Genomic DNA, 12,713 nt, shown 5'->3' on the forward strand with positions numbered 1-12,713 from the left:
TGAATGATCTATACACATCATATCTGCTACTTGCATTTAAGTTAGACATCCATGTTTGATAAAAGGTATTTACAATTCTTTCTTTGAACATATTTACAAACATACAGGTGTTACCAACTCCTTGATAAATCCAAGCATAGCCAAAGCCATTTGAGAACAGAAGTACCCGAATATTTGATGCCCAAGTTGTGTAACCCAGATTATCATAGTTGTATAACATATTGTAAGCTTTCCTTGGGAGTCGCTGTTTGTGCATAGTAAGTATTTTTAGCCAATATCTGATACAACGAATATATGAATTAACGTACAGAGGATATCTACCGCACTCTCCGTAAACAATATTATTAGGGGAGTTGACTCCAGTCATTAAAAATTTTTTACAAGCAAGAAGATGTACTTTTTCGATTGTATTAAAATGTTTAAAACCCCATAATTCAGAGCCATACAAAAGTATTGGTTGTATCTGTGTGTCAAACAATTTAAAGAATATACTTGGGGATAAAGGCTGGAGTTTAGATAAAGTTGACAATAACATGACCATGGCTTATTTACCCCTTACAGATAAATCCTTAACAAGATTACCCATACTTAAAGTGTTGGTAAACAGAACACCTAGGTATTTATACTTGCTAACAACTTTAACTCTCGAACCCTTATATAACCATTTTTCGACTGAAGCTAATGGGCCACCTCTACTAAAAACGACTATGTTTGTCTTTTCTAAGTTTACAGTTAACTTCCAATCATCAGTGTAATCAGTTAAAATGTTTAATTGGTTCTGAAGACCCGAGACTGAGTGTGATATAAGAATAACATCATCAGCAAACAATAATAAGAACAATTCTAAAATATCCGGACATAATTGGACCCCGTGTTTGCCACTATTCAATATTTCTATACACAATTCGTTAATAAAGAATGAAAATAGAATGGGACTTAATACGCATCCTTGTTTCAAGCCAAGCGAACAATCAAAAAAGTCAGTGAAATCTCCTTTACAACGCACACACGCCCTGACATTAGAGTACATACTTTTAAGAATCAGGTACATTTTGCCCCGTAATCCAGCTCTCCTAAGGCACACCCACAGTTTATGACGATATTCACAGAATCAAAAGCCTTCCGGAAATCAACAAAAGCTACATACAGTTTTCTCCCCCGTTTCATCAAATATTTTTCTATTATTGCATTTAATGTAAAAATATGATCTGTAGTTGAATAGTGTTTTCTAAACCCGGCCTGATATTCAGGAATTCTATCCCTCATATTGGCCCATAACGTTAGTCTGTTGTTTAATATACTCGAAAATACTTTCCCCAAAATACTGTTTAATGTTATACCTCTATAATTATCTGCATTGCTAGCATCTCCTTTCTTATGAATAGGTATAACAATGCCCTTCGACCACGAACTTGGAAATACGCCTGAACGAAAAATCATATTAAACAATTCTGTAAGATAGGGCAAAATTATCTCCCTTGATGATTGCAGCATTTCAGCAAGAATTTTATCCAGTCCCGGGGATTTACGTTTTTTAAGTGACTGAATTGCTGTCAGTATCTCATGACGTTGAATATCAGATTCAAGGATTTCCCGATCTATTTCAGAAAAGAAATCATCTTCATTTATAGGATCAAATATGTCATCAAAAAGCGTATGATCAAATACGTCATTTGTTGAAAATACTTCTTTAAAATGAATTGCCCATTCAGCTTTTGAAATGCTACAAGCAGGGATGTTTTTCATGTTAATGGATCGAACCTCTTTCCAAAATTTCTTAGCATCACAGAATGGCATGATGTAGGAGCAGATACTGGGGCAACTAAAGGACATAACCCTTGACCTGTGTCCCTCACAGAATGGCATGATGTAGGAGCAGATACTGGGGCAACTAAAGGACATAACCCTTGACCTGTGTCCCTCACAGAATGGCATGATGTAGGAGCAGATACTGGGGCAACTAAGGGACATAACCCTTGATCTGTGTCCCTCACAGAATGGCATGATGTAGGAGCAGATACTGGGGCAACTAAGGGACATAACCCTTGATCTGTGTCCCTCACAGAATGGCATGATGTAGGAGCAGATACTGGGGCAACTAAGGGACATAACCCTTGATCTGTGTCCCTCACAGAATGGCATGATGTAGGAGCAGATACTGGGGCAACTAAAGGACATAACCCTTGATCTGTGTCCCTCACAGAATGGCATGATGTAGGAGCAGATACTGGGGCAACTAAGGGACATAACCCTTGATCTGTGTCCCTCACAGAATGGCATGATGTAGGAGCAGATTCTAGGGCAACTAAGGGACATAACCCTTGATCTGTGTCCCTCACAAGACAGAGACAAGAAGTTTATTGTATGAAAGGCCTCCGGCCTATATACAAATACACACAATGTATACATACTTTCAACTTATATGTGCGTTCTAGGATACATTTGTATTTACAAGTTCTTGCCGAATATTGAGTGCTTGATGGAGAAATTGAGCTAAACTGTAGATTACACAAGAAGATTGATTAGACATAAGTGATATAAGGGATGTGGTACATTGCTGTTTAAGGTATTTAGCGGGTACAAAACGTTTTCGGACATCTTGGTAAAACTCACAGATAAAAAGTACATGAAATTCGTCCTCAACACCCATATCACATAATGGACACAAACGCATAGATTTTAACGTATTTTGTCTTCTTCCGGTATTTACTCTAATATCACTCAGTCCCATACGAAAACGTGTGAATGTTGAACGAAGATTTAAATTACAAAGAACACTTAAATATTTTTCAGGCTCCAGTAAGGATTTGAATGATCTATACACATCATATCTGCTACTTGCATTTAAGTTAGACATCCATGTTTGATAAAAGGTATTTACAATTCTTTCTTTGAACATATTTACAAACATACAGGTGTTACCAACTCCTTGATAAATCCAAGCATAGCCAAAGCCATTTGAGAACAGAAGTACCCGAATATTTGATGCCCAAGTTGTGTAACCCAGATTATCATAGTTGTATAACATATTGTAAGCTTTCCTTGGGAGTCGCTGTTTGTGCATAGTAAGTATTTTTAGCCAATATCTGATACAACGAATATATGAATTAACGTACAGAGGATATCTACCGCACTCTCCGTAAACAATATTATTAGGGGAGTTGACTCCAGTCATTAAAAATTTTTTACAAGCAAGAAGATGTACTTTTTCGATTGTATTAAAATGTTTAAAACCCCATAATTCAGAGCCATACAAAAGTATTGGTTGTATCTGTGTGTCAAACAATTTAAAGAATATACTTGGGGATAAAGGCTGGAGTTTAGATAAAGTTGACAATAACATGACCATGGCTTATTTACCCCTTACAGATAAATCCTTAACAAGATTACCCATACTTAAAGTGTTGGTAAACAGAACACCTAGGTATTTATACTTGCTAACAACTTTAACTCTCGAACCCTTATATAACCATTTTTCGACTGAAGCTAATGGGCCACCTCTACTAAAAACGACTATGTTTGTCTTTTCTAAGTTTACAGTTAACTTCCAATCATCAGTGTAATCAGTTAAAATGTTTAATTGGTTCTGAAGACCCGAGACTGAGTGTGATATAAGAATAACATCATCAGCAAACAATAATAAGAACAATTCTAAAATATCCGGACATAATTGGACCCCGTGTTTGCCACTATTCAATATTTCTATACACAATTCGTTAATAAAGAATGAAAATAGAATGGGACTTAATACGCATCCTTGTTTCAAGCCAAGCGAACAATCAAAAAAGTCAGTGAAATCACCTTTACAACGCACACACGCCCTGACATTAGAGTACATACTTTTAAGAATCAGGTACATTTTGCCCCGTAATCCAGCTCTCCAAAGGCACACCCACAGTTTATGACGATATTCACAGAATCAAAAGCCTTCCGGAAATCAACAAAAGCTACATACAGTTTTCTCCCCCGTTTCATCAAATATTTTTCTATTATTGCATTTAATGTAAAAATATGATCTGTAGTTGAATAGTGTTTTCTAAACCCGGCCTGATATTCAGGAATTCTATCCCTCATATTGGCCCATAACGTTAGTCTGTTGTTTAATATACTCGAAAATACTTTCCCCAAAATACTGTTTAATGTTATACCTCTATAATTATCTGCATTGCTAGCATCTCCTTTCTTATGAATAGGTATAACAATGCCCTTCGACCACGAACTTGGAAATACGCCTGAACGAAAAATCATATTAAACAATTCTGTAAGATAGGGCAAAATTATCTCCCTTGATGATTGCAGCATTTCAGCAAGAATTTTATCCAGTCCCGGGGATTTACGTTTTTTAAGTGACTGAATTGCTGTCAGTATCTCATGACGTTGAATATCAGATTCAAGGATTTCCCGATCTATTTCAGAAAAGAAATCATCTTCATTTATAGGATCAAATATGTCATCAAAAAGCGTATGATCAAATACGTCATTTGTTGAAAATACTTCTTTAAAATGAATTGCCCATTCAGCTTTTGAAATGCTACAAGCAGGGATGTTTTTCATGTTAATGGATCGAACCTCTTTCCAAAATTTCTTAGCATCACAGAATGGCATGATGTAGGAGCAGATACTGGGGCAACTAAAGGACATAACCCTTGACCTGTGTCCCTCACAGAATGGCATGATGTAGGAGCAGATACTGGGGCAACTAAAGGACATAACCCTTGACCTGTGTCCCTCACAGAATGGCATGATGTAGGAGCAGATACTGGGGCAACTAAGGGACATAACCCTTGATCTGTGTCCCTCACAGAATGGCATGATGTAGGAGCAGATACTGGGGCAACTAAGGGACATAACCCTTGATCTGTGTCCCTCACAGAATGGCATGATGTAGGAGCAGATACTGGGGCAACTAAGGGACATAACCCTTGATCTGTGTCCCTCACAGAATGGCATGATGTAGGAGCAGATACTGGGGCAACTAAAGGACATAACCCTTGATCTGTGTCCCTCACAGAATGGCATGATGTAGGAGCAGATACTGGGGCAACTAAGGGACATAACCCTTGATCTGTGTTCCTCACAGAATGGCATGATGTAGGAGCAGATTCTAGGGCAACTAAGGGACATAACCCTTGATCTGTGTCCCTCACAGAATGGCATGATGTAGGAGCAGATACTGGGGCAACTAAGGGACATAACCCTTGATCTGTGTCCCTAACAGAACGGCATGATGTAGGAGCAGATACTTGGGCGACTAAGGGACATAACCCTTGATCTGTGTCCCTCACAGAACGGCATGATGTAGGAGCAGATACTGGGGCAACTAAGGGACATAACCCTTGATCTGTGTCCCTCACAGAATGGCATGATGTAGGAGCAGATACTGGGGCAACTAAGGGACATAACCCTTGATCTGTGTCCCTCACAGAATGGCATGATGTAGGAGCAGATACTGGGGCAACTAAAGGACATAACCCTTGACCTGTGTCCCTCACAGAATGGCATGATGTAGGAGCAGATACTGGGGCAACTAAGGGACATAACCCTTGATCTGTGTCCCTCACAGAATGGCATGATGTAGGAGCAGATTCTAGGGCAACTAAGGGACATAACCCTTGATCTGTGTCCCTCACAGAATGGCATGATGTAGGAGCAGATTCTAGGGCAACTAAGGGACATAACCCTTGATCTGTGTCCCTCACAAGACAGAGACAAGAAGTTTATTGTATGAAAGGCCTCCGGCCTATATACAAATACACACAATGTATACATACTTTCAACTTATATGTGCGTTCTAGGATACATTTGTATTTACAAGTTCTTGCCGAATATTGAGTGCTTGATGGAGAAATTGAGCTAAACTGTAGATTACACAAGAAGATTGATTAGACATAAGTGATATAAGGGATGTGGTACATTGCTGTTTAAGGTATTTAGCGGGTACAAAACGTTTTCGGACATCTTGGTAAAACTCACAGATAAAAAGTACATGAAATTCGTCCTCAACACCCATATCACATAATGGACACAAACGCATAGATTTTAACGTATTTTGTCTTCTTCCGGTATTTACTCTAATATCACTCAGTCCCATACGAAAACGTGTGAATGTTGAACGAAGATTTAAATTACAAAGAACACTTAAATATTTTTCAGGCTCCAGTAAGGATTTGAATGATCTATACACATCATATCTGCTACTTGCATTTAAGTTAGACATCCATGTTTGATAAAAGGTATTTACAATTCTTTCTTTGAACATATTTACAAACATACAGGTGTTACCAACTCCTTGATAAATCCAAGCATAGCCAAAGCCATTTGAGAACAGAAGTACCCGAATATTTGATGCCCAAGTTGTGTAACCCAGATTATCATAGTTGTATAACATATTGTAAGCTTTCCTTGGGAGTCGCTGTTTGTGCATAGTAAGTATTTTTAGCCAATATCTGATACAACGAATATATGAATTAACGTACAGAGGATATCTACCGCACTCTCCGTAAACAATATTATTAGGGGAGTTGACTCCAGTCATTAAAAATTTTTTACAAGCAAGAAGATGTACTTTTTCGATTGTATTAAAATGTTTAAAACCCCATAATTCAGAGCCATACAAAAGTATTGGTTGTATCTGTGTGTCAAACAATTTAAAGAATATACTTGGGGATAAAGGCTGGAGTTTAGATAAAGTTGACAATAACATGACCATGGCTTATTTACCCCTTACAGATAAATCCTTAACAAGATTACCCATACTTAAAGTGTTGGTAAACAGAACACCTAGGTATTTATACTTGCTAACAACTTTAACTCTCGAACCCTTATATAACCATTTTTCGACTGAAGCTAATGGGCCACCTCTACTAAAAACGACTATGTTTGTCTTTTCTAAGTTTACAGTTAACTTCCAATCATCAGTGTAATCAGTTAAAATGTTTAATTGGTTCTGAAGACCCGAGACTGAGTGTGATATAAGAATAACATCATCAGCAAACAATAATAAGAACAATTCTAAAATATCCGGACATAATTGGACCCCGTGTTTGCCACTATTCAATATTTCTATACACAATTCGTTAATAAAGAATGAAAATAGAATGGGACTTAATACGCATCCTTGTTTCAAGCCAAGCGAACAATCAAAAAAGTCAGTGAAATCTCCTTTACAACGCACACACGCCCTGACATTAGAGTACATACTTTTAAGAATCAGGTACATTTTGCCCCGTAATCCAGCTCTCCTAAGGCACACCCACAGTTTATGACGATATTCACAGAATCAAAAGCCTTCCGGAAATCAACAAAAGCTACATACAGTTTTCTCCCCCGTTTCATCAAATATTTTTCTATTATTGCATTTAATGTAAAAATATGATCTGTAGTTGAATAGTGTTTTCTAAACCCGGCCTGATATTCAGGAATTCTATCCCTCATATTGGCCCATAACGTTAGTCTGTTGTTTAATATACTCGAAAATACTTTCCCCAAAATACTGTTTAATGTTATACCTCTATAATTATCTGCATTGCTAGCATCTCCTTTCTTATGAATAGGTATAACAATGCCCTTCGACCACGAACTTGGAAATACGCCTGAACGAAAAATCATATTAAACAATTCTGTAAGATAGGGCAAAATTATCTCCCTTGATGATTGCAGCATTTCAGCAAGAATTTTATCCAGTCCCGGGGATTTACGTTTTTTAAGTGACTGAATTGCTGTCAGTATCTCATGACGTTGAATATCAGATTCAAGGATTTCCCGATCTATTTCAGAAAAGAAATCATCTTCATTTATAGGATCAAATATGTCATCAAAAAGCGTATGATCAAATACGTCATTTGTTGAAAATACTTCTTTAAAATGAATTGCCCATTCAGCTTTTGAAATGCTACAAGCAGGGATGTTTTTCATGTTAATGGATCGAACCTCTTTCCAAAATTTCTTAGCATCACAGAATGGCATGATGTAGGAGCAGATACTGGGGCAACTAAAGGACATAACCCTTGACCTGTGTCCCTCACAGAATGGCATGATGTAGGAGCAGATACTGGGGCAACTAAAGGACATAACCCTTGACCTGTGTCCCTCACAGAATGGCATGATGTAGGAGCAGATACTGGGGCAACTAAGGGACATAACCCTTGATCTGTGTCCCTCACAGAATGGCATGATGTAGGAGCAGATACTGGGGCAACTAAGGGACATAACCCTTGATCTGTGTCCCTCACAGAATGGCATGATGTAGGAGCAGATACTGGGGCAACTAAGGGACATAACCCTTGATCTGTGTCCCTCACAGAATGGCATGATGTAGGAGCAGATACTGGGGCAACTAAAGGACATAACCCTTGATCTGTGTCCCTCACAGAATGGCATGATGTAGGAGCAGATACTGGGGCAACTAAGGGACATAACCCTTGATCTGTGTTCCTCACAGAATGGCATGATGTAGGAGCAGATTCTAGGGCAACTAAGGGACATAACCCTTGATCTGTGTCCCTCACAGAATGGCATGATGTAGGAGCAGATACTGGGGCAACTAAGGGACATAACCCTTGACCTGTGTCCCTCACAGAATGGCATGATGTAGGAGCAGATACTGGGGCAACTAAGGGACATAACCCTTGATCTGTGTCCCTCACAGAACGGCCTGATGTAGAAGCAGATACTTGGGCAACTAGGGGACATAACCCTTGATCTGTGTCTCTCACAGAATGGCATGATGTAGGAGCAGATACTGGGGCAACTAAGGGACATAACCCTTGATCTGTGTCCCTCACAGAATGGCATGATGTAGGAGCAGATACTGGGGCAACTAAGGGACATAACCCTTGATCTGTGTCCCTCACAGAATGGCATGATGTAGGAGCAGATACTGGGGCAACTAAGGGACATAACCCTTGATCTGTGTTCCTCACAGAATGGCATGATGTAGGAGCAGATTCTAGGGCAACTAAGGGACATAACCCTTGATCTGTGTCCCTCACAGAATGGCATGATGTAGGAGCAGATACTGGGGCAACTAAAGGACATAACCCTTGACCTGTGTCCCTCACAGAATGGCATGATGTAGGAGCAGATACTGGGGCAACTAAAGGACATAACCCTTGATCTGTGTCCCTCACAGAATGGCATGATGTAGGAGCAGATACTGGGGCAACTAAGGGACATAACCCTTGATCTGTGTCCCTCACAGAATGGCATGATGTAGGAGCAGATACTGGGGCAACTAAGGGACATAACCCTTGATCTGTGTCCCTCACAGAATGGCATGATGTAGGAGCAGATACTGGGGCGACTAAGAGACATAACCCTTGATCTGTGTCCCTCACAGAATGGCATGATGTAGGAGCAGATACTGGGGCAACTAAGGGACATAACCCTTGATCTGTGTCCCTCACAGAATGGCATGATGTAGAAGCAGATACTGGGGCAACTAAGGGACATAACCCTTGATCTATGTCCCTCACAGAATGGCCTGATGTACCACTGTCCAGGTCGTTTCTCACCTTTGTGTAGTCCTCCGACAGAACCAGAAACTTGAGAACTTCAGCGTCCAACCCTCGTTCGAACTTGAGGGACAGCTGGTGGACATCATAACATCGCAGTCGAGGCTTGTAAGTACCTTCGCAGGGACGACAGAAATATTAAACCTGTTTTCATTTCAATATTTTACTAACCTGCACTTGTAGTTCTAGGTATGTAAAGTGATAACACTGTATTGAAACCCTACTGAGGTTAGGTTTACCTGTGGTTAGAATGTATTGTCCATCCCTAGACACCTGGACACATCGACTCACTGCTGGCATCTCAAAGTCTTGAATAAGTTCAATTCTCCTTTGAATATCTGTAGGTATGACGAAAATTTATCAATCCAAACATAGCCATGGTAAAACATATTGTTATCTATTCAGCTAATATACATAGTGATCTGTCTGTCTGTCTGTCTGTCTGTCATAGTTGGATGTGTTTATTGCAGATGTATAAAAAAAATACAAAGTTGACAAAGAAAACCTGTACACAAAGTCTTCATGTCATTTACAATTATGGGGCGGTCGGGTAGCCTAGTAGTTAAAGCGTTCGCTTATCATGCTGAAGACCCAGGTTCTATTCCCGACGTAGGTACAATGTGTGAAGCCTGTCTCTGTTGTACCTCGCCGTGATATTGCTGAAATATTGCTAAAAGCGGCGTAAAACCATACTCACTCACCCATTTACGATTAACACAAAATGCCCAACTCACCAACATCACTTTTCCGCAACTTTCTTTTCTTCCTGTCTGACAACCACTGAAAGGCACAAACTCAATATATTCTTACATATTTGAAAGAGAGAGAGAGAGAATTTTAAATCTGTCACCTGGAGCCGCCATAGAATATGTTTGCCACTATTTTCATCCAAGGATCCAAGGGCTAAGGACTGGGGGTAAACCATCCCAACCCTAACACAACTAACCCTAAAGCTTGAAGATGCACTCAAGATCAGAATTTTTCGTGGGATACATATAGTTCTTATGCTACTATTTAGTGGGTGATGACCAGATTCTATAATCACACCTTTGAAGAGTACTGCACTTTGACGGGTGCACTTTTTCATTTTCAACTAGCACCACATGGAGGACGGAACTCAGCAGCTAAAGAGTTAATCCAAGTAGCCATCACTTTACCACAGGACCATGGGCGCTATTACAAATAATTAGTGCTTCTTTACCAAGTGATCCGCAGCTGATAGTTTGCCTGTAGGAACATGTGCAGCAGAGTGTTCTTGAAACTTGATAAAAATGTACAGACCTTCCTCAAATTACATTTGATTCATTTTTTAAATGCGATAGGTAACACATTCCCTACCTCATAACGAACCCTAAGGATCATAGAAGGGTACCTAACCCTATCCCAAAGTGTGTTTGATCGGAAAGAGGTACCTAACCATATCCCAAAGGGTGTTTGATCGGAAAGAGGTACCTTACCCTATCCCAAAGGGTGCTTGATCGGAAAGAGGTACCTAACCCTATCCCAAAGGGTGCTTGATCGTGGAGGGGTGCTTGATCGTGGAGGGGTGCTTGATTGTAAAAGGGTGCAGGATTAAGCTAACCTAACCCCAACACAACATAAGTAAGGACTGAAGAGGTACGCAAGATCTGTGAAGTCAGCATTCTGAGCCAAAAAGCACTATAGTATGGTAAACTTTCTTGAAACGTTATAAAAATGGTACAGATCTTCCTCAAATTACATTGGATTAATTTGCTAACAGAGATAGCTAACCAATACCCTACCTCAGAACTAACACTGAAGAGGTTGTTGTCGACACGGGTACTACAGCTATGTACCCCAGGTATACAGAAATGTACCCTAGCCAAAATCAGGATAGAGAAAAGTACCCTAGGAGGAGTCAATTCCGCTTCTTTTGTGCAATGCACTTACGTGGTTCCTTGCATGGTTCCATACACGTCTTGGATCCAGTAAAATTCAACATCATTTCCATAAATGGATCAGAACTGTTGTATGAGATGCATTCCAGTGTGACATAAAAAAAATGAGCATACACAGTGACGTACGTACTGCATTATCCAACATGCACTCGTAATTAGGTGAACCAGAGCAACAAGATGAACCGGTTTCGGGTTGAGGAATATGGACTCGCCCGTCGTTTAGGCTACCCCCTACCTTTCAGTATTCTGATTTGGGCTAAGGTACATTTCTGTATACAGAACTGTACTTACCTGAGGTACAAATATCTGACAACGATTCCTTCAGCACAACTAACCCTAAGGATCGTAATGGCGTGCTTGATCGTAAAGATCCAAGAGCTGGAAACTATCACAACAAAACAAGGTGCTATGTGTGTGCTATAGGGTCTATAATTTATAGCATAAACAAAACCATTAGAAGTGTCTGGGCTCCTCAAACATATTTAGTTATTTCAAATAAAGAGTTTACAGAACGGAGACTTACTTCTGGAAGAGATTTTCCAGCACTTAAATTGTAGATCTTAATATTATTCGTGTTGGAGACTTGCATCTTTCCTTTTTACGAACACACATAAACACAAGCACGTGTTGCATGAGGAACTCCAGGTTGATTACCGGATGTGATGGAAAGTGAGAGCTCCGAACAGCGATAACACCCTATAAACGCCATGCGGTAGAGCGCGTATTTCCTCTGACCTTCCTCCGTGTGTGTCACTGTGTGTGTGTGTGTGTCACTGTGTGTGTGTGTGTGTGTGTGTGTGTTGCGCTGGTTGCAAACAGGTCCTACCCGGATCAGTGCATCAATGTGTGGTATGCTCATTTCCCGAGCGAAAGCGATTGAAATACCTGAATTCCGACACAATTTATTTTTCCACTCTATGATTTAGTTTGAAGGGAATATATTATCTAAATCAATATTGAAAACTGTGTCGAGAATGGCGCCAACGATGATGTTTGTTTGTTTGTTATTTCACGCCGCACTCAGCAATTGTTCAGCTATATGACGGCTGTCTATAAATAATCGAGACTGAACGAGACAATCCAGTGATTCATCATGAGCATCGATCCACGCAATTGGGATACGATGACATGCATCAAACAAGTCAGCGAGCCTGACCACCCGATCCCGTTCGTCGCTTCTTAGGACAAGCATAGTTGCCTGCCAACAATGACCCTAACCCTGCCAACAATGAGAGTCTATAGTCTCCACTATTGCGACTAATACAAATAACAGAAAACATTA

At 39.9% G+C, this 12,713-nt stretch overlaps 1 protein-coding gene across 1 annotated transcript in view; it reads right to left on the reverse strand.

Annotated features, from left to right (window-relative positions):
- The window catches only part of LOC139478714 (nucleolar protein 10-like), a 53,016-nt gene extending 40,940 nt beyond the window's left edge, over positions 1-12,076 (reverse strand). Inside the window, exons 1-4 of the mRNA XM_071261302.1 lie at positions 11,955-12,076; positions 10,247-10,292; positions 9,752-9,850; positions 9,513-9,628 (exon numbers count right to left, since the gene is read on the reverse strand). Coding sequence (XP_071117403.1) covers positions 9,513-9,628; positions 9,752-9,850; positions 10,247-10,292; positions 11,955-12,020 — 327 coding nt within the window. The 5' untranslated portion in view covers positions 12,021-12,076. The remainder of the gene's footprint in view (positions 1-9,512; positions 9,629-9,751; positions 9,851-10,246; positions 10,293-11,954) is intronic.
- Positions 12,077-12,713: the final 637 nt, after the last annotated feature.

Source organism: Haliotis cracherodii, unplaced genomic scaffold, assembly GCF_022045235.1.
Source record: "Haliotis cracherodii isolate W230 unplaced genomic scaffold, xgHalCrac1.p SCAF_4, whole genome shotgun sequence".
Lineage (NCBI taxonomy): Eukaryota > Metazoa > Mollusca > Gastropoda > Lepetellida > Haliotidae > Haliotis > Haliotis cracherodii.